General features: G+C 45.4%; 1 protein-coding gene across 2 annotated transcripts in view; it reads left to right on the plus strand.

Moving 5' to 3' along the window:
• The window catches only part of LOC138303608 (killer cell lectin-like receptor subfamily B member 1B allele C), a 62,073-nt gene extending 39,969 nt beyond the window's left edge, over positions 1 to 22,104 (plus strand). For both annotated transcript variants that reach the window (XM_069242900.1, XM_069242901.1), the window contains 2 exons: positions 15,361 to 15,473; positions 20,076 to 22,104. In XM_069242900.1, coding sequence (XP_069099001.1) covers positions 15,361 to 15,473; positions 20,076 to 20,235 — 273 coding nt within the window. In that variant the 3' untranslated portion in view covers positions 20,236 to 22,104. The remainder of the gene's footprint in view (positions 1 to 15,360; positions 15,474 to 20,075) is intronic.
• Positions 22,105 to 22,607: the final 503 nt, after the last annotated feature.

The following is a 22,607-nucleotide window of genomic DNA, read 5'->3' on the forward strand; positions in this document are numbered from 1 at the left end:
ACACCCTTCGGCCAGGACCTGTGGCAAACGCCCCACATGCAGCCAACCCGGGTGTCAGTGGTTTTCTGAGACTCTGAGTGTGTGTGTGAGTGGTTGTGTGAGTGGTTGTGTGGGTGTGTAAGGGGGCTTGTGAGGGTTTGGTGAGGGTAGGTCGCTCCCCCTGCCGCTGCAGCTCCTCCAGCTCCTCCAGGTTCCTGAGTTCCTGAGACCCACCTCACAGTAAGTACCCCCCACCTCCCAGCCCCTCTCCCTGCCCCGCGCTACTCACCCTCTCTCCTGCTCCAGCTTCTTTTCCTCCTCTCTGTCTCTTCCTCCTCGCTCCTCCTCTGCAATCTTCTTCTGTACTCTTCTTTTCCCCGTCTTCTCTCTTCTTCTGTGTGCTCCTCAGCCTCTCCTGTCGCCTCTCTTCTTCCTCATCTTGTTCTGTGGTCTTCTGCCTTCTGCTCTTCGTCTTCTTTATCTTCTTTGGTGATCTTCTGTTCGTCTGCTCTTCTGCTTCCGCGTCCCCTGCATCTTCCTCTGTGTTCTTCTGTTCTTCTGTGTTCTACTCTTCTGTTTTTCGGTGTTCCTCTGTTCTTCGGTGTTCTTCTCTTCTGTTCTTCTGTGTTCTTCTCTTCTGTTCTTCTGTGTTCTTCTCTTCTGTTCTTCTGTGTTCTTCGGTTCTTCAGTGTTCTTCCGGTCTTCTGTGTTCTTCTCTTTGGTTCTTCTGTGTTCTTCCGGTCTTCTGTGTTCTTCTCTTCTGTTCTTCTGTGTTCTTCCGGTCTTCTGTGTTCTTCTCTTCTGTTCTTCTGTGTTCTTCCGGTCTTCTGTGTTCTTCTCTTCTGTTCTTCTGTGTTCTTCGGTTCCTCTGTGTTCTTCCGGTCTTCTGTGTTCTTCTCTTCTGTTCTTCTGTGTTCTTCCGGTCTTCTGTGTTCTTCTCTTCTGTTCTTCTGTGTTCTTCCGGTCTTCTGTGTTCTTCTCTTCTGTTCTTCTGTGTTCTTCGGTTCTTTTGTGTTCTTCTCTTCTGTTCTGTTCTTCGGTGTTCCTCTGTTCTTCGGTGTTCTTCTCTTCTGTTCTTCTGTGTTCTTCTGTGTTCTTCTCTTCTGTTCTTCTGTGTTTTTCGGTTCTTCTGTGTTCTTCCGGTCTTCTGTGTTCTTCTCTTCGGTTCTTCTGTGTTCTTCCGGTCTTCTGTGTTCTTCTCTTCGGTTCTTCTGTGTTCTTCCGGTCTTCTGTGTTCTTCTCTTCTGTTCTTCTGTGTTCTTCCGGTCTTCTGTGTTCTTCTCTTCTGTTCTTCTGTGTTCTTCGGTTCTTCTGTGTTCTTCCGGTCTTCTGTGTTCTTCTCTTCTTCCGTTCTTCGGTCCTCTCCGACCCCTGTCTCTTCCCGCCCCTGTCTCTGCCCTCCTGCTTCTGCCTCACCCCCCCCTATCTCTCCACCTATCTCTCAGTATCACCCACATCTACCCTTTCGCTACCTGCCTCCCTCACTCCTCTACCTATCTCTCCACCTAACTCCCTCACTCACCCCCTCCTCCTATCTACCTATTTTTCTATCTCACCACCTATCTCTCCATCTATCTATTTCCCTATCTCTCCCCCCGTCCCGACTCCCCCTCTGTTACCTATCTCCCTATCCTCTCACTATACCTCTCACCCTCACCCACCTCTACCACCCCCCTCCCCTATCTTTTCAACCCTACTCCTATCTCCCTATTCTCTTAAAACTCTAACACTCACCCCCCTCCACCCTTAAACCCCCCTCCCCCAGCTCTTCTCACTCTACCTGTCCCCCCCTCCCTCGCGCTTTCCCGCCGCGACCTCCTGCACGCCCCCGCCCCCCAGCTCCCATTCACCCCCAGCTGACCCCTCCCCCCCCCTCCTCCCTCTTATGGCAGCCGCTGTGCGCCGGAGGCGCGCCAGAGGCAAGCCCGTCTGCGCCCGTCTGCGCCCGTCCGCGCCTGGCCCGCGCCCAGCGCCATGACCTCTGGTCCCCAGCCCTCCCCTACCCCGCTGACCCGCTACGACCCCACCACCCTCCACTCCCTCAACCCCGGGCGCTCCGACACCTGCTTCCAAGCCCACCCCAAGCGCACCCATGGACCCTTCGCCTGTAACTCCTGCAAACGCATCTTCCACCACGCAACTACCACGACCACCAGCCCTCGCGCCATCAACCACCTCAAGTGCATCCTGGTCAACGCTCGCTCTGTCCACAAGCACGCCGTTGAACTCTGGGACCTCATGGACTCCACAGCTCCGGACGTCGCCTTCATCACGGAAACCTGGATGAACGCCTCATCAGCTCCAGACATCGCCACTGCCATCCCCGAAGGCTACAAGATCTCCAGAAAAGACCACACCAACCAAGTAGGAAGAGGTATCGCCATCAGCTTCAAAGACTCCATCAGCGTCACCACCTCCACCGAAGACACCCCTCTCGCCGCTGAACATCTGCATTTTCAGATTCGCACCGACCCCAGGACCACCCTCAGAGGATCCCTCGTCTACTGTCCCCCCGGACCGCGCGCCCTTTTCAGCGACGCCATCGCCGACTTCCTCTCCCCGCACGCCCTCGCCTCGCCGGACTACATCCTCCTAGACGACCTCAACTTCCATCTGGAACAGAACAACGACCCCAACACAACCGCGCTGCTCGACAACCTCGACAACCTCGGCCTCAAGCAACTGGTAAACACCGCCCCCCACATCGCCGGACACACGCTTGACCCTATCTTCTCCGCCAGCAAACACATCTTCTTCAGCCACACCTCCGCTCTACACTGGACCGACCACAGCTGTGTCCACTTCTCATTCCGACGCGAGACCCGCCACCTCCGCACTCAACCCACCCCTCATCGACAGTGGAACAAGATCCCCGAAGAGCAACTCTTCTCCGCACTCGCCGCCAACCAACCCACCCTCACCACCGACCCCAACGACGCAGCCCTCAGCCTCACGAACTGGATATCCAACTGCGCAGACAACCTTGCTCCCCTCAAATGCACGCATCGACAGGCCAACACCAAAAAACCTCTCTGGTTCTCTGACACCCTCAAAGAATCAAAGAAAACTTGTTGCGCCCTCGAGAAGGCCTGGCGCAAGGACCACACCGCTGACAACATGGCCGCCCTCAAGAACGCTACCCACGAACACCACCACCTGATCCGCGCTGCCAAAAGGAACTTTTTCACCGACAGACTGGACAAAAACAGCCACAACAGTAGAGAACTTTTTAGCATCGTCAAGGAGTTCTCCAACCCCAACGCCAACGCCGTCACGCCCTCACAGGATTTGTGCGATTCCCTCGCCACCTTCTTCCATCGCAAGATCAGCGACCTCCACGACAGCTTCGGACACCAGACCCAACCAAGCATCACCGAACCCGCACCCCGGACATCACCCTCAACGACTGGACCCACATCAACACTGAAGAAACCAAATCCATCATGAACTCTATCCACTCCGGCGCCCCTTCGGACCCCTGCCCTCACTTCATCTTTAACAAAGCCGACGACATCATCGCCCCGCACCTCCAGGCCATCATCAACTCTTCTTTTTCTTCTGCTACCTTCCCCGAATGCTGGAAACATGCCGAAGTCAACGCCCTACTAAAGAAACCTACGGCTGACCCGAGCGACCTGAAAAACTTCCGCCCCATCTCTCTCCTGCCCTTCCCAGCCAAGGTAATAGAGAAGACCGTCAACAAACAGCTGACCACCTTCCTGGAAAACAACAACCTGCTCGACCCTTCACAAACTGGATTCCGAACCAACCACAGCACGGAAACCGCCCTCATCTCAGTCACAGACGACATCAGAACCCTGATGGACAACCGTGAAACAGTCGCCCTCATCCTCCTCAACCTCTCGGCTGCCTTCGACACCGTCTTTCACCGCACACTAATCACTCGCCTCCGTTCCACCAGGATCCAAGGCCAGGCCCTGGACTGGATCGCCTCCTTCCTCTCAAACCGTCTCCAAAGAGTTTACCTCCCACCATTTCGCTCAGACCCCACCAAGATCATCTGCGGCGTACCTCAAGGCTCATCGCTCAGCCCGACACTCTTCAATGTCTACATGAGCCCCCTCGCCGACATCGTACGCAAGCGCAACATCATCATCACCTCCTACGCCGACGACACCCAACTTATACTCTCCCTCACCAAGGACCCCACCAGCACCAAGACCAACCTACAAGAGGGTATGAAGGACGTCACAGATTGGATGTGGCTCAGCCGCCTTAAGCTGAACTCTGACAAAACGGAAGTCCTCATCCTCGGCAACACCCCATCCGCTTGGGCCGACTCCTGGTGGCCCACGGCCCTCGGCACCGCACCGACCCCCGCAGACCACGCCCGCAACCTCGGGTTCATCTTGGACCCTCTTCTCACCATGACCAAGCAGGTCAACGCCGTGTCCTCCGCCTGCTTCCTCACCCTCCGCATGCTCCGCAAGATCTTCCGCTGGATCCCCGCCGACACTAGAAAAACTGTGACCCACGCCCTCGTCACGAGCCGTCTGGACTACGGCAACACCCTCTATGCTGGGACCACCGCCAAACTCCAAAATTGCCTGCAACGCATTCAAAACGCCTCGGCCCGCCTTATCCTCGACGTACCCCGCAACAGCCACATCTCCGCACACCTGAGACACCTGCATTGGCTCCCAGTCAGCAAAAGGATCACCTTTCGACTTCTCACCCACGCACACAAAGCTCTCCACAACAAGGGACCGGAATACCTCAACCGACGCCTCAGCTTCTACGTCCCCAACCGCCTCCTCCGTTCCTCTGGCCTCGCGCTCGCTGCCGTCCCTCGCATCTGCCGCTCCACGGCGGGTGGGAGGTCTTTCTCCTTCCTGGCAGCCAAGACCTGGAAATCCCTCCCCACCAGCCTCAGGACCACCCAGGACCACTCCGCATTCCGGAGACTGCTAAAAACCTGGCTTTTCGAGCAGCAGTAACCCCCCCCCTTTTTCCCCTAGCGCCTTGAGACCCGCACGGGTGAGTAGCACGCTTTATAAATGTTAATGATTTGATTTGATTTGGGTGTGAAAGTGGCTGTTTGGGTCTCTTAGTGGTGTGCCAACTGGCAGTATTAGTATGTGAGTGGAAGTGTCAGTGGTTTTGCTGCATGGGTGTGTGAGTGGGTGAGTAAGTGGCTGTGTGGGTCAGTGAAAGGGTGTGTATGTGGCTGTATCTGAGTGTGAGTGGGTGTGTCTGTTATTTTGTTGTACAGCTGTGTCAGTGGGTGTGTGAGTGCCTAGGCGGGTCTATGAGTGGGCGTGGTAGTTTTTTTGGGGTTTGTGAGTGGGTGTGTGTGTGTGTGTGAATAGGTTTATGAGTGGGAACGGAAGTGGCTGTGTGGGTCTGGGAGTGGGTGTAGTAATGGTTTTGTGGGTCTGTAAGTAGGTGTGGAAGTGGTTTTGTAGATCTGTGAGTGGGTGTGTGAGTGTGTGAATGGGTGCGTGAGAGGGTGTGTGAGAGTCTTTGTGGGTCTGTCAGTGGGTGTGGTAGTGGTTTCGTGGGTCTGTGAGAGGGCTTTGGAGTATGTGAATGGGTGTGTGAGTGGGTGTGTAAATGGGTGTGTGAGCGGGGTTGTGAGTGACTGTGTGGGTGTGTGAGAGACTGTGGTAGTGGTTTTGTGGGTCTGTGATTGGGTCTGTGAATGGGTGTGTGAATGGGAGTGTGAGTGGGTGTTTGAGTGTGTCTGTATATCAGTGTGTGAGTGGGTCTGTGAGTGTGCCAATGGGAGTGTGAGTGGCTGTGTGGGTCTGTGACTGGGTGTAAGTTTTTTTCATTGGGATCTGTAACCGTGGATCCACTGCGGACCCATCTGAGGGCCACGCTGAGCACTGCAGAAGATTCACAGATCCTTGTGTGCTCTAAAAAAAACATTTTTGGGCAACTTCTTTCTCATGAGGGGTCCCTTACAGATACCTCTATCCATTCCATGGAGTAAGGGTACCTCTACCCTGACCCCTTCAATCACTTTTAAGTTTTATTTTTTCCCCCAAGACAAAGTGGTGATGCACAATAGGGTGGCCGCAACTTTTCCCTCAGACTGCAGACAGCCAATCATGGTGGAGTGCATATTGACTGGCATAGAAGAAAACAACTTCCCTGGCAGTGTCATGGGGGCAAGAAAGCAGGGCGCTACATTTGTAAGATATCAGAAGGGTCACTGATTTGACTTCCTTTGTTCCGATTGGGGTACAGGAAGCTGAATGACTTTTCCCCTCACTCATACCATTGTTCCTTTAATTGATGGTTTTGTGGCCTTTTGTGTGAATTAGGCATTCAAATGATATTATTTTTACACCTAATGTCTTTAGGTTCTATGCTGTAGGATGAGAATGTTAGCAACTATAGAGCATGGGATTTCTGATTCAAAGAAATTCTTCTGGTTAAGCTTTATCTGCAGTAGCAGCATCTCGCATAGGTTTGTCCCGCTTAGAGTACTTTCCCGCCAGCCAGAGAATTTGCCAGGAGGTAGCTAATTATGTATTATGGTCTAAGGAATCCTTAAACTAGTGCTGCAGTTTTTTCTTTTCCTCCGGCAGCATGTACCTTAAGGTGCCCATCCTCCAAGGTCTATTCTTTAGAATCAAACGTTGCAACTCCAATTGCAGATTGATCAGTTCATGTCCAGATGCACAGACAACCCCAACTTCGTAGTTGAAAGTTCAAGGAGGAAGAGCACTTTGAGCCAGGACGTGGCCTATTCTGGAGTCAGTAGCATGCATGCAAGAGAGAAAGCTATTGGATTTTCCTGTACAATGGAAAACCCAATATGGTTCCGGCAGCAGCCTCTTAAAGCACCATTCAGATGGCTGGTGGCCGAAAGCATCGAGTACCGGATCTATGTCTAACTTCCAATCACTACTGATCACTATTTGCAGATGACTTTCCATTAAGACCCTCTTCACAGCATTAAAGTAGGACGATTTTTCGATATTAGGGGCACATATAAACCCAGTTCCCTGAATGTATCCTTGGACTCTTATTTTGGGGAAGACGTAGAACCCAGCAGTTTTAAATTCTCTCTGGTAGAATTAGGATGGTGACCATTTTTGTTCTACAGCATCCTGTTCTGGATGTGGGAGAAAATTCCAGCAGCTACAGAGCATCATCAACCCACTCTTGTTTTAATTTGTCAAGTTCCACTAATGGCAAATGTGTCTCTTGTAAGAGGGCAATATGCGGTCTCTTCGATTTAAGGTGAAAGAGTACTTTTAATTAATTTGACAAAATTACAAGTCACATTGAGGGACCACAGGGAGAAGCCCACAGTCATCGACAATATCAGGTTTTAGACAGTGATGCAAAGAGATCAAATAGAAATCCAAATGTTAGTTATGAGTATGGTGTTTTGTTTAGTTTAGATTCATATAATAAAAACAAGAGAAAACAAGAGGAGGTGAATCCTAAGATATGAACACTGAATCATTAAAGCAATGCATAACACTAAACTGGGTGGGATTCCCCTCAGAGAGCCCACGGGCTGCCCCACTACTTAAAAATGTGTGGATCTACTTTTCAAGTAGTAGTGTATCAATGTTGGGAATAGTAATCATACTGCAGGGTAGGAACAATCACAGGGAGTTTTTCAAACATCCTCAGATGGTCTGATTGTGACCTGGATTCCAATTCTTGAGGGGGGTTCTGAACATTTCTCTATCTTGAGAGGGGGCATCTTCTCGAGAAGACTGTCTGGGGATGGGTTTGTGTCTCATTTGCAAAGAACCAGTGTTAATCTTTGAGGCTTCTGGTACAGATTGATTTAGGCATACTGACACATCATTTTCTTCATGACAGGAAGGTAGCACCTACATCTGATGTTGGTTGAACGATTCGAGAAAAGACTAAAGTTCATGAAAATCTTTAAATTTTTGAGTTCACCTCTCAATCCTTATCAGCATTTTTGCAAGTCTAAAAGGCAATACTAAATTGTGTATCGTTTTAATGTCAGGCCGAGGGCAATAGATTTTTCACAGAGCACATTTGTTTCAAAGGAGATGTCAGCAGAGAAGGATGGTCTTGAGCCTTTGTAAACATAGGGGCCATGATTTTAGTCTGTGGGCTTTTAAAAAGTTTAAAGGTTGGGGATAATCCACTTTTAACAGCTTGGGTAGAAAAGTCACCAGAAAGCCCAAAATGTTTTCTTCTTCCATTTCTAGAAAGCCATATAGACAGACATTGGCTCGCCTTCTTCTGTCTCCTAAATCCCTGACCTTCCTCTGTAAATGCCATATACCTGTGCGCCAGTCGGGTGTCTCTTTGACCCTCCTTTATAAAGCTTCAATAAAGTTGGGTTTTGAAGACCGATAATTCTGTATGCATGTATTTTTGTTCTCAAATTGTTTCCTTCAATGATGAGTTCACTGTATTTATTGAGGTATTGATGTCTTTGAGCACATTTATAGGGACCTCTAGGGTATCGAGGCCATGGTTGGGTCTGGAGGTGTCTGATGAGATTTCTTATTGTCGCTTGTCAGTTCCTGCAAGAAATATCAGGATGCCTTGCCATTCGTTATTTATATGGCCTTTATTTAACTGAATGTGATACAGGTCCATACAATATAGTGTCTGAGTGTTGATCTATAGGAGCATGTAGGAAAAAAGTCCAGCCCAATCTCAGAGAGGAAAAGTGCAGGCATTATTATTATTAATGCATTTTAATATGTGGCGCTCTTGTGATGTCACTAGATATCAGTTGCAATGGCAAGCTTATGATTGTCCAGAGGAGGAGACATCTTGTGGCATTCAGTAGGTTGCTCCTGAATTACTTGCCCAAATATAAATGTCTGCCAACTATGAGGCCTCAGTGCTGATCACTTGAGTCAGTGAGGACAATCTATGGCACTTCCAGGCCATAAACTCCTGGTGCATGTTTTTATCTCTGCTTAGTATATACAGCAAGGTACTTTGAGTTGACTTGTCAGCAGCGGTGATGTTTTGAGTGAGGTTGGACACACGGAAGCACCAGCACCCCTACAACTGCTCCCGACCTGGCCGCCTCTCCTTTGAGTAGCAGCATAAGTGAAGTCAGTCAGCACCTCAGAGAGCAACAAGCACTAGGGGCCGGGCGTCTTATCCCAGAGCTGAGGTAGGGAGGCTGCAGAGGACAAGGACAGCACCATACCACCCACGCCATAGCGATAGCATAGGCACTTCAAGTGTGGGTGCTGGGGGTGCTGCAGCACCCCAAAATAACCATGAGGATTTTCAGAAGGTAAATGAACAATAAAGATGTCTTTCTATGTTGTATTTATCTTGTCACATCTATGTGCCTTCAAAGCCGAAAGTCAAAAGTTGGGCTCTGTCATCTGACAAATTGTTGCTTATTCTTTAAACAAGCAATGCTAGAGGATTTTTTAAAAGTGACCAAGGCGATAGTACAGGGAGTGTGAAAGGAAAGACTGAGATATGTCATTTTTTCAAAAACACAACTAAATTTAAACACCTGTACATGAACTGTAGACATATTTCAAATTACACTTTACTGGTCATGTACAAATGATAAATATTTGCTGAATCCCTATTTCCACACATCTTTGCACACTATGTAGGTCTCTCAGTAAAACGACATGTCTATGTAAGCTTAGTGGCCATTTCTACAGAAAATATGCTTGCTGTAAATTACATGGTGCTACCTCACCAGAGCTCCAAAATGCACCACCTGCTACATACCACACGCTTCGCACTCTCCTGCTGAACGGGTGTGGCACATTTGCTATACTTGTTTTTTGTGTGACATTAATAGTATCACCCACACTAAAAATCAGTCCAGCAGCACTGAGCGATAGCACAGGATAACTTGCTTCTAGGTATCCTTGTTACAGCATCAGGCAGGCCTGCCCGCTCATGGTCTACCATGCACAGGATACGCTTAAAACTGGTGCAGCAGCCACCCAGAGGTCAGCTATCTTCTCATGTGGCCAGATTCTACCTCCCATGGCTCTGCCTTTCCTGCCCATTTACTTTTCCATAATTAATCACCCAGAGAGTGTCCCGGTGGCTCCTTCTCACTATTTGTTTGTTCTTTTAGGTGGCTGACTGTTTGTGCTTTTCTATCCTTATTCAAGAGTGAGAATAGTGAGAAAGCCTTGATGGTGGTGCCGCAGTAATTTTCCATAATTAATCAACTCTGCAAAAGACTGGGTTCTGCTCTTTTCCCTTGTATAAATTCTAATGGTGTGTGAACCTGCAGCAACCTTTGCTGCAAGCTCTCCTTATTCTTCTGACAGCTACAATTGCTTCTTCGATTTCTGTGAGTTTCCTGCTTGACTCTTCTACCTCTTTTTACTTCTTTTGAGAATAAAAGTTAACCAACATCCATCAAGCTTCAAAATTGAGAGGAAACTAGTTTTAGAGTAGTGTACTATGAGAGAAAGGTTAATGGAGCGGCTAATTCCACATCTGAGATGTTTCAAATAGTAAAAAAATATTTTGGAGTCATCCACAAGGGGCTCTGTTCTTGAACCTTCAACAGCACAATGCAATGAGCTGGCATACTTTTTCATGATAAATATTCAGCACATCTTTAATACGTTCCATTAATCAGTTGAACATGATAATAATAGATTCAAGGAGGCCCTGCTCCATACTAGTCTATATTCACTTAAGGTGAAACCTCCCATGACCTAGACAACCTGGACAAGATCTCAGGTAAAATTAAGTCTGGTTCACCTAAGGATCAAATACCATCTCATATTTTAGGAAAAGTAACAGATGAGGTTCTTCCAGTTCTGTTAGAGATGGAAAATCTCTCCTTAACCTTGGGCTGGGCCCCTAAAGCATGGAAACATGCCATGGTTAAAGTCTATTTAAAAAAAGCCTAATCTGGATCCGCTTGACATGGGTAACTTCCGCCCTATGTCCCTCCTTCCTGGGATAAGCAGAATTGTAGGAAAACGTGAATCTTGCACTGTCAGAGTTCCTTGAGAATCATGATATTTACACCCCACTCAAATGGGGTTTCGCCTATATCACGGCACAGAGAGAGCCCTTCTAGCTGTAGTAGAAGAAGCCAAAAAGCTACCTGACCATGGAGGAACAACAGAAAATGTCCTCCTTGATCTAAGCTCAGCTTTTGATACCGAAAGCCGTGGTATTCTTGTAGATCGGTTACAGAGTGGGGGAATCTTAGGCCCTGCTTCAGCATGGCTGAAGTCTTTGCTAAAGGATAGGACCTTTCAAGTCTTTGAGGGTAACAATACCTCAGAAATCCTTCCTCGAAAATGTGGAGTTACTCAGGGTTCATCACTGAGCCCTACCCTTTTTAATTGGTACATGAGACCACTGGTGGACATTGTTCTTCCTTTGGGTGTTTCATTAGTGTCTTATACCGATGACATGCAACTGGTTGTCTCCCTTAAGCCAACCAAGACTCTTTGTGCCCTTCCTTGGGTCCCTGTTTAGTGAACGTGGCTCAATAGATGAAGGACTCTTGTCTCAAATTCAATGGAAACAATAAGGAACTGATGATCCTTGCAAATAACTTCAATCCTGCTTTATATTTGGGCTGGCCAAGTTGTCTGGGGAACTCTCCTGTACCAAAAACAGCTATGAAGACCCTGCGAATCTGTTGGATAAAGCCTTCAAATTTGAATCCCAGGCAATAAAGTGCTCAGCTACCGGCTAGGGTATGCAGCGAATGCTTTGAAAAACCCTCCCTCTGCTTCCCTCCATGTCAAGAAGGTTGCTAGTACAGGCACTCATTCTGTCCCGCCTGGACTATGGGAATTCATTATACCTGGGAGCGCACAAGGCCACAGTAAGAAAACTTCAGATTGTGCAGAAATCCGCGGCTTGACTATTGTATATTATCCCCAGACATCAGAGACAAGCATTACGCTCCCTTCATTGGCTCACGGTGAACGAGAGAATTAAATTGAAACTACTCTGCACTGCCCACAGAGCTCTACTTGGCAAAGGCTCCCCGATCCTACGGTCTCTGGTATCTCAATACCTCCTGAGTAGATTGCTTTGCACCTCAAATGCTCATTTAGCCAAGATTCCCCTTTTCAAAAGGATAAATTATGATGGGTGTTCCTTCACTTACAATGTGGCTAAATAGTGGAATAACCTTCCCCCGCTTTAAAATCAGTTCAAAAGGAACTCGATTTCCAGAAAGCACTGAAAACATGGCTCTTTGGAGACAGGCTCCTTTAAGTCCCCCCGGACCCTGATACTGATTCTGTGACACACTTTAGCGCTGGGTGGCCCATGGATAGCCAAGCGCTCTATAAGTGATGTATAGAATAGAGTTAAATTATACAAAAATGGTGCTCTCATTTCAGCACTCCTGTTGGAAAATGTTGCGGGCTAAGGGTAGACCAACAATCAGCGTCTACATGAGCCTAGGTTGTGCAATAAATCTTCTCCCAACCCAAATATTTCACTCCAGGCTGACATTGACTCTTGAGATACTTGTCAGCAAACAGAACTTTGGAGTACAGCATTCACTGCAGAAATGCCTGTGTGCTCTGGGAGTCACATCAGCAGGGACATCGCTTGGTCACTAAATTTGGAAGGTATGAGCTTCAGATTTTCCAACAATCACGCTGGCATATGATGTTAAAATACTATATGCGACAAGCGGGGTGCACTAGAGAGGTCTGGGGGGTAGTGGGAAGAGAGAGAGAAGTGGGGATTGGTAGGAGTACTATGGGAGGCAAAATATAATATTTTGTAAAATAAATAACATTTCTTAGGACTTCCAAAACATAGAGGGGTAGAAAGTGTGCCTGCGCTTTTGTCTGTGTGTATGTAAAGATTCCTGCTGAAAACCGACAGACCCCTCACCATGCACAACTGAAACCGCTGCACCCAACTATTTACATTTATTAGGGGGGGTGACACCCCAAACACCCTCCTCAAGCTACACCGCTGCATATGAACTGTAAAATGAGGAGCGATGAGCTGCGGAAAAGTAAGAGATGACCTAGTGCTTTGAGACTTAGGCGGTGAAGTGCTAAGGAGACAATTTGGGAAGAGGTGATTGTGCAGAATAACCAGTTGATACACAACAATTAAAAAACATCATCATTTGAATAAAATATCACAAGTTATTATCTGCTCTTGCAGCATCCCACACTTGGATCATCTAGTGCATTCTGGGTATTGCAGTCTAGTTTTGTTTCCACTTGAACTTCATAAATTATCGAAACACATTTGAAAACAATGATTTAAAGTTGAAAAGCTCAGGACTGGAGACGTCATCTTTAATGACCCGGAGGGAGGTGGTCGCCCTACACGGGTGCACTGAAACTGACGAGAACGACCCCAGTTTCACTATCAAGGACCAGTCAAATAATGAGTTGTAGTTCCCTGAATACAACGAGTGTTGTGTATGAATATGGTTATTCTGCACAATCATCCGTTTCCAAATTGTCTACATAGCAGTTCACTCCCTACGTCTCAAAGCACTAGAGCAACTCTAATATTCAGCTGGCATATTTAGCGATGAACGGACCATTCATCCTTTCCCACAACGCCGCATTTCTCTATAAATTGAAACTAGTGCTATCTGGATAGCCCAGCCCCGTTATCATTAGACACATTACATTATTGTTTTTTTTTTTTTTTTTATTAAGAATACTTTTCGACTTAATGTAATGCTAACGCGTCCCTTTATGACTAATTTACTCACTTTGGGACTCGTTTTAGGCCAATGAATCTTTTGACCCTGATTGAAGACACCTTAGGACGAGATAGCTAATCAGCATGTCAATCAATATGTCAATAATGTCATCAAAGTTCACAGTAATATGACAATTCAAATTAATCAAAGACATTTAATAGAACTCGCAAACCACCATGACCTTTCAGTCATGAATAACCACACCAGTTTAGTAAGATTTTGTGAAGTTTATTCCCTATTGAATTCTACTAGCGAGTTTATTAGTCTCAAAACCAAGAAACACATTAGCATAGTCACAATATGGCAACTCTGATAAGATTTCATCAAAGCAAGAATCACGAATATTAGCACATAACACAGCGCCAACATAGGTTATCCTTAGCAGAGTAACATCACGTTGTTCAACAAAGCATAGATTCAGTCATTTGTCTATTTGCGTCAGTTTAGTGGACCCCTCTCCTAACCTCGAATTAGCATTGGCATGTTGGGCTTCATGCAAAACAATTTTGTAACACCAATTTGGAAAACATCTAACTATGGTCTCTGTCAAAGAAGCAGTTGGTACCCAGAAAGGAAAAGCAAACAGACAATTACAATTTCATTGTCATATAGTTACCCTCTGTATTTGGGTCAGCACTCAGGTTCGGTCTTCGTCCTCAGGTCAGCAGTTGATTTGCCATCAGGAATTCAGCAATCGGGTAAAAGCGGGGCACCTCCCTCATAAGGAGGTAAAGTGTAAACGGGCAATTTATAAAGCAAGAATGGTTTTAAGAACCAAACAGCAAAGTCTCTATGCAGAGTGACAAAATGTCTGGGTCATAGCAAAACGCATCAGCATCTCCCCTAACTCTCTCTTTTCCCTCCTGTTCTCTAGTCTAATTTACTTCCTGGTGTCAAGGGTTTTTATCCCCTTTTCGTTGTTCATTCCCCTAAAATTTGGTTGGACAAGGGGTTGCACCCCACTATCTTTAACCAATTCTCTTCACATTAGCTCATCGAATTTCTCACCCCATAACAGTTGTCACGTATTTTATTGGTCCTTATGATTGACGTCTTTAGCGGGTGGAATGTCCGGTATGATTTCATACTCTTGTGGTCCTTTGCACATCTTCAGTCAGTGGCTCCATTGTCTGTACCGGTTCAGGCGACCTTGTACCAACGAGTGATCTACACTGTTGCATTCAGCTAAAAAATTTCTACAAGCAAGTCGAATTTCATGAGAACGGATCTACTAGAGTTACATTCAGCTTCTAGTTTGTAGAAAACAAGAGTTCATGTCCTTCAGCAAGTCAGCAAACTGAACGTTAGAAAAACACATTTAATATGAGAGCCGGGTAGCTAGGCCTCGACTCATGCTAACTAAGGCCTAATAATTTATTAGCAAAATCTTTACATATATCTATTATTATTAGTGTAAAATCATATCATAACATAATGTTTCAACATTATTAGTCAGTTTCATTATTCCCTGTATACGTTAGCAGCCACTCCCCGTGGGCACATTTCAAGCGCACGTTTTAGCAAAATACATTAATACATTTTCTAAGCGGCATTATTACACATTAGTTCCTGAACATCTCATGTTAATGTTGATTATGTAAGCTACGCTCTCTCAGTAACATGAACATCAGTAACATAAACGTCCAAATCTAATAACATAAAGTCTAATGTTGAAACAGATAAAAATGTGAGTCTTCCTTTGCCAGCATTAACTTCTTGTACTTTTATCCCGTTCACAGAGTTTTGTACGCCGCAGTATGACTCACGGTAACCTGGTCTGGCTCGGACTTTTCCTCGCGTGCCCCGACAAGAAGTGGACCTGGGTGAATGGTTCTGTGTTAAACAGTGACTGGTGAGTACCTTCTCACTGCTGCTATTGGTCAGATTTGACCAGTTTCATGTTGGGCATCCGGGGGGCCAATAGGATGATGAGTCGCGCGCACGTGTCTTTCCTTGCATTCATCTTGATTGGATGGTAGAAAAAGACCTGAGTGCACGAGCTGCTGAAGCCATTAGGGGGCAGACTTCTGAATTAGCTTCCTCTGTGTAAACACTCGGGGCACAAACCCAGGGAGTGAGTGGATCACCCTCTGCTGAGTGATTTCTGCAGTTTCACTTGCTCAGCATTTGACACCCCCTTTGATCTTATTCACTTGGCCCACACCAGGGCTGAGTGTAGCTTCCACACTAGTACTCCATGCGTTGTCCTCCACCAATGAAAGATTGGCAGAACCCAGTATGGTGGCATCATAGAGGGTCACTGTCAGTTACCTTGGATCTTCTGTACTCCATAACCACTCTGCATTGACACGTCAGATTCTTAGCTGCACAGGAGGCATGATAAAAGCACCGCTGTGATCATGATGTCAAAACACTTCTCATGTTAGCCATACAATAAACCTGCAAACCAACCAAACACAAGTATATATATATACTTAAGCGACTCCATTATACACTTCTTTTAGTTTCCTTGAAGGTTTGAACACAGCAACTTGATTGTCACATCACAACAGTTGCACCCTTCTAGTCATCACTCATGACTCCAAAACTCTGCCACTCAAACCACACCTTAATCCCACACTCTAGCAACAAAACAAAGTGATGGTACAGCTCTCCCGTACTGTTGCATCGCTCTTGCTCCTGTCTTCTCCTTGCTTTTTGCCCCCGTGTTTTGAGTGCCTTCTCCTTGCTCTTCCCTCGTTTTCACTGCTTTCTCCTTGCTTTTTCCCCTGTTTTTTCAGTGCCTTCTTGTTCTTCCCTCGTTCTCCACTGCTTTCTACTTGCTGTTTCCCTCATTATTGGAGTGCCTTCTCTTTGTTCTTCCCTCGTTTTCACTGCTTTGTACTTGCTTTTTCCCTCATTATCACTGCTTTCTCCTTGCTTTTTTCCTCCTTTTTTGAGTGCATTTTCCTTCCAAAGGGCGCTCTAGACCTGACTATTATAATGAGCCTCCAGGACCAGCAAGCTCCTGGATACTCCCCAGGATGATTAGCCGCACTTTACAAATCCTGATTATGTGAATGAATAGAGGAGAATTTATTTCTCATTTAACTATGCTCTACTCTATCCTTAAAAACGTACACAGGCTCATGAAAGAAGTACCATTCCAGTCCACACGTATGACACCTGGACTCTTTCCACATAGGACACAGCATACAGCTACAGACTTCCATCGAAACACAACCTAAAGAGTTGAGTGCTACTTGTGATCAAATTGCCTTCCGAGGATTCTTGGGGGAAACACGGAGTTTCCAGAGGCATCTGCAATGTCACACTATCAATGCAAAAGGTTTATGTATGTCAACCCTACTCTACATATGCACTGAAGCAGTGTTCAGAGTACACCAAGCGAAAACAATGCCTACATCTTCTGTTCACAACTTGTGTATGTCTGTGCACTTTCAGAAGGCTAGAAGTGAAGGAGAACACATCAGACAATTGATAATAAGTAGAGGAGGACTGATCGGATTCCACTGAGGAACTCTTAAAGAAAGAGCCCTTATAGGGGCCAAGAATGGAGGCTTGTCCAGACTAGAGATGGGGCTGAATAAAGACAACATAAGACAAGCTTTTGATGATGATGAAACAGGAAGTTTCAGGAGAACAGTTTTTTGCTCACAAGCAATGACCATCTGGTAAATAAGAATAAGTAATCTATGACAGCTGCTATGTGTTAAATGAACTGCCAAGGACTTTAAGTAGTATCACACTTCAGTGAAAGAATGTGTTCTTTAGGCGACACATTGTTATGGATTGTCTTAGGATCACCCCCAGTGGCATGATAGTTTTATCCCTTACCAGGCTTCTACAAGTCTTAAAGAAAAAAAAAGTTTATCTTTTTCTGCTGAAGAAACCGTGAAGAGACCATCAATGTCTCTATCAATGATGAACTTAAGAGAAGTACGAGGTCCATGGAAGTGAAGCTCCTTGCTGACTGTTGTGCACAGTGGAGTTCTAGGTCTTCCTTAGAGCTCATCATCTTGCTGCTGATGGCCCTGGTATGTGGAGCATCAGTGTGCAGGCCTGGTAGATGTATGATCTTGACAATAGATGGGACTGACATGTGCAGTGGAGCCCGTGCAGCCCTAAACATGGCACGGGGCCCCTTGCACCATCTGTAGTTATTCTCCTGATTTTTATTTACTATTAAATTTGATTGTTACACCATTGTGAAGATTTTTTTTAAATAGCTATGGTGGACCCTGCAAAAACCCTTTATGAAAACTTCAACCTTCCCACTCTTTGGGGCTGCAACCCTTTGCAAGTTGAAAATGGAAATCCTCAAAACGTTTGTCTATTATGTTCTCTGACACCAAAAAGGGGCTTGTGCAGCTGTGTTTAGAAATGTCTCTTGGCATCCTACACCAAACCTGCTTGATCTCTAAGAAACACACAAAGAAAGAATCACAGCTTTTAAACTGTCTCTCCTGATTATGACCCTGGAACACCAATAGGGTCGAAACGTCATTCACAGTCTATGGCAAAAATACTTTTAGAAATCATATGGCTATAAAAAGCTCACTGAATTCTTTTAAACTTTATCTACACATGCTCATTTGGATTTACTTCATAATTGGACATTTTGGCCTTTCCTGTATTTCACCATTTCCAATTGATCACACTTTACCAGGTATTTTGGGTGGTCTTTATTTCACCTGCACTGTGTGGCCACTCACTTTGTAGAACACTATCTCCTTTGTAGACCTTGTTGTATATACATTATGATATTTATAGTCTTTCAATGTCTCTTTTTCATATATGTTTATAAGAACAGTTCAATATAGATGATATTGTCTGAAGATCCACAGGTTGCTTCTGGGGTTGGGTTATGTTGGAAGAGAAGGAGTCTGAGAATTAGCCTGGAGGGGATCATTGGATCATGTGTAAGTTGCCCACATCTTTCCCCACTCAGATGCTCCTTCAAAAGCTACGACCCTGACCTCTGCTGATAGTTCAACAATTCGGAGAAACAGAAAGTGGGAAAGAATGCTAGCCCTTCAAGAGAGAGAGGCTGGCATGTCTCAAGGTTAAAGGGAAAAGGAACACCAGATGATTTGTGACCAGATGATTCACATTAAAATCTTAACTAGGTTTCCATTCTGCAGAAAACCGGAAGGACATCCTTGGATGTTGCTGAATGAGCCCCAGAAAAGCCTTATGCAAGGATGCACGCTTTGTCTCCTGATTGATGCTGCCTTTTAATAAACACAGTCGAAATTCTCTCAAATATAATACAAAGATGCGCATTGTGTGATAAAAAGCTGCACAGAGTAGACAAAGACATTTTTGGTAGAATGCTTTAAAGTTCAAATATAAACTTGCCAAACTGAGAATCAATAAAGAACGTCACCAGTTCTCCTGGCAGGTCATTCTGTATGGTGGCTGTCTGTAGTCTGCCTGCTCTTTGTGTGTTTGGCAGACCCTGTGCTGTTTCTCCTGCTGCACCTGTCAGTACCTGATATCTGTGTTATTGCAGCTGCACCTGTCAGTACCTGGTACATGTGTTACTGCAGCTGCACCTGTCAGTACCTGATATCTGTGTTACTGCAGCTGCACCTGTCAGTACCTGGTACATGTGTTACTGCAGCTGCACCTGTCAGTACCTGATATCTGTGTTACTGCAGCTGCACCTGTCAGTATCTGGTACTTGTGTTACTGCAGCTGCACCTGTCAGTACCTGATATCTGTGTTACTGCAGCTGCACCTGTCAGTACCTGGTACTTGTGTTACTGCAGCTGCACCTGTCAGTACCTGATATCTGTGTTACTGCAGCTGCCCCTGTCTTGCCAGAGCTTTGTCTATGTTTTATGTGAGCTTAGCTTTTTACTACAGAAAAGCCAAAACGACTGGCATTGTCAGTGCTGTTTCCAATGCGTCATGTTTATGAAAGACCGACTTTACTTTCGGTGTTGGATGTGACTTAAGCAGTCAGTCCGTACGAACTATCCCTCGCTGTAAAAATCTAAAACACAACTTCCAAATGGCTTTTATCCTGTGTGACAGTCAGCTTTATATCAAAGCCCAGTTTATACATTCTGAATTTTGAGCCCAGACACATAGTCCTAAAAATAAACTAGCAACCCCCAAAAGGCAACTTGCCATTCATTTGCTGTAAAGTCAGGTTTGTCTGATGGCTAGGTGAAAGTTATTTTAATCAGAAAAATACAATAATAATTATGTTGTTTAATACCTTTTTTCTTAGAGTCAATCAAAGGCTAATTAGGAATGGACACTTTTGAAGAGTAGCTGCTCGCCCCTCAGGGCCAAGGTGCAAACATTTCCACCCCCCACTACCCCTGCTGACTATGACAACAAGATTAAGTGATCTCAGGTCGACCCCTTTTAAGGGCTCTAAAACGTTTTTCATTTAAGTATCCAGACGTGTTTTAGTTTGCAGAATGTTATTTACAAACAACACATTCCTGGCCTCACTCTGTCATGTTTTCCTGCACAGGTTCCAGGTAACCGGCACCAATGAGGAAGGGAGCTGTGGGGCCACGAAGAAGACATCAATTTATTCAGAAAGCTGTGAGGTGGAGGCGAACTGGATCTGTGAGAAGGATGCAAAGGGAGTTCAGTCTCTGGAGTGTCTTCTGTGGGAGCGGCCTGGCTAATTGCTGTGGACAACGAGGACAAGCTGCAAGCTTTCTCTGTGTCCAGAGGTGGAAGTGGGTGGGATCCGAGGGGCACAACATGCCACTACTGTCTTAACTTATGAAAAAACGTTCCCCTACTTTTTATGAAAATACACCTGACCCAGGAGGTAAACTCCGATCCTGCAAATGCTTCAGCTTAAGTTTCATTCAGGGGGACTCCTGTTCTGTGAGAGGAGGCAGGCAGCTTAACAATGAACAGGCCTTCTTGCCAGGGTGCCTCCTCACCTGAAAGTAATGCTAATGTGCGCAACTGTTTAATCTGCAAATGTAAAGGGGGCTTGGGAGCAGGTACTACTGTAATTGATTGAATCACCTGAAGCTTTGTGGTAACACAGATTTATACTTTTCAACTGGTAGTTCAAGGGAGTTACCAGCTCTGCTGTGAAGTGTGTGCTTTTCAGGGCAGTTAAGTAAAAATATATGATGAAGTACAGTATGGGCATTACTAAAACCTATATTTTGGAAAAAACTATTTCATCTTAAACCTTTTTGCATGTTTCGTAGCAGTCTGTTTTATACTGTGTTTGATGCAGGTTTAACAAAATGACTTACACATTCTCAGTGCTTTCTGTCAGAGGCTGGGCCCTCACAGCACTAACAATGAACAAGCCACAGTTCTCCACTGCACCAACCAAGATTTTACTATGTGGCTTTCTGGTTTCACACAGATCTCTCAGTGCATTAACCAATAGAGGTTTCAAAATACACAATAGTGCACTTACCACTAATTAACTTCACTTTTTAAAATCTATTTTTCATTTAAGCCGTGCATTATTTTACCCACACCTTCGACCCCACCCCCACACTCATCGACCTCGCCCCATTGCATGCAGCATCACAGTTCACAATCTTTTTTTAATGCATTTCGACCGCTGTCTGTGTCCATCAAGCGAACATTCAATAGTTCAATGGAGCTGTGTTCTCTTAATTTGTATGGAATCTTCCGTTAAAAAAAATAACTCAATCTTAAAAGATTACTGAAGACCAACTCTCCAGACCATGTATTTGTAGATTTGTAGTTCAATAGTGCCCTGTTAACTATTTAATTTCTGGTGAACACTTGGTGGATAGCTCATGTGTCCCATATTTAAGGTGTATAAGGCCAGGTCCCTAATCCTATCTACATATGGCACGGGGTTACAGGTTTATCCTCCTTCACCACCAGTGCTGTCTGTTCAGAACATGTTTTTATGTATACATAAGGGGATGCAATTTGCACATTCATCCTACAGTCTTAGTCCAAGTGTTCCCCAGATGTCAGATAGACACTGGTTTAAGAAGAGGCCAACCACAGATTTGGATACCCACTGAATGTGGAAGATTCTCACATCAGAAAGTGGTTTACTAGACTCAGTTCAGGACATATCCCTTTCCAAGCAGCAGGACAAAGCAAGATTGTGGTTCTGACCCATCGCAACATCGCCTGTGTAACAGAAGCTCAATTGAAACCTTGATGGACTTGGCCTTTTACTTTAAATTCTGTGCCAGTGTGGGGTCCAGATTGCTCACCTCCATGCTGGAGGCCACATGGAGCCATCAAATGAGACCTGGGTGACTGTTTTTGCAATTGCTGTAAAATTTCCTTACAGTTTAAGCATTTTTTGTCACAAACATCGAGATGGAAAAGCAACACGTTCTGTCCTGAAGGATCTTCGTCTTACTAACTTGTACGAGTGATTAAAGTCACTTGCTTGGAAATTTTGTGTATATTAATTGTCTCTGTTTATTCAATTGTAACAAACTATGTGAAATTTAATGTATTGATTTTATTTTAAAATTGTCTTGTTTTTCTTGTGATTGCCAAATAAATGCATTATTACCACTCCACAGAGTCGTTTGGAAGGAGGCCAGACTCTCTTTCCTTCCACTTAAAGAGAACCAGATCCCACATGAGCAATTTTACCAGACGGATCCAGGTTGGGGAGGTCAGATGAAGGATGATGTGCAGCATCAGAGCTTGCTTACATGTTGGTTTCACGGTTTCCCCTTTTGTAACCCATTTTCCCCTCTCAAATGTCACCAGATCCTAATGGTTTACAAAGGAGGAAATGACTTGGGAGTGCAGTAAATATGCACTAGTTACAATCCTGAATTTGGCCCAAAAACACTCTTTACATGAATAAGGATGTCCATGCTAACTGTGATGACTGCCAAACTATTTCGAACTGAAACCAGTAATGGAAAACAGATGTTGAAGGAACTAACAAAGCTCAGGAAAGCTCCTTCGAAAACTTAGGGTCAGATTTAGATTTCGGCAAACAGGTTATAGCCTATCTGCCGAGATATAAATTCCATTGTATGCTATGGGATTTATATTTTGACCGACTATC

Source organism: Pleurodeles waltl, chromosome 7 (genome assembly GCF_031143425.1).
Source record: "Pleurodeles waltl isolate 20211129_DDA chromosome 7, aPleWal1.hap1.20221129, whole genome shotgun sequence".
Lineage (NCBI taxonomy): Eukaryota > Metazoa > Chordata > Amphibia > Caudata > Salamandridae > Pleurodeles > Pleurodeles waltl.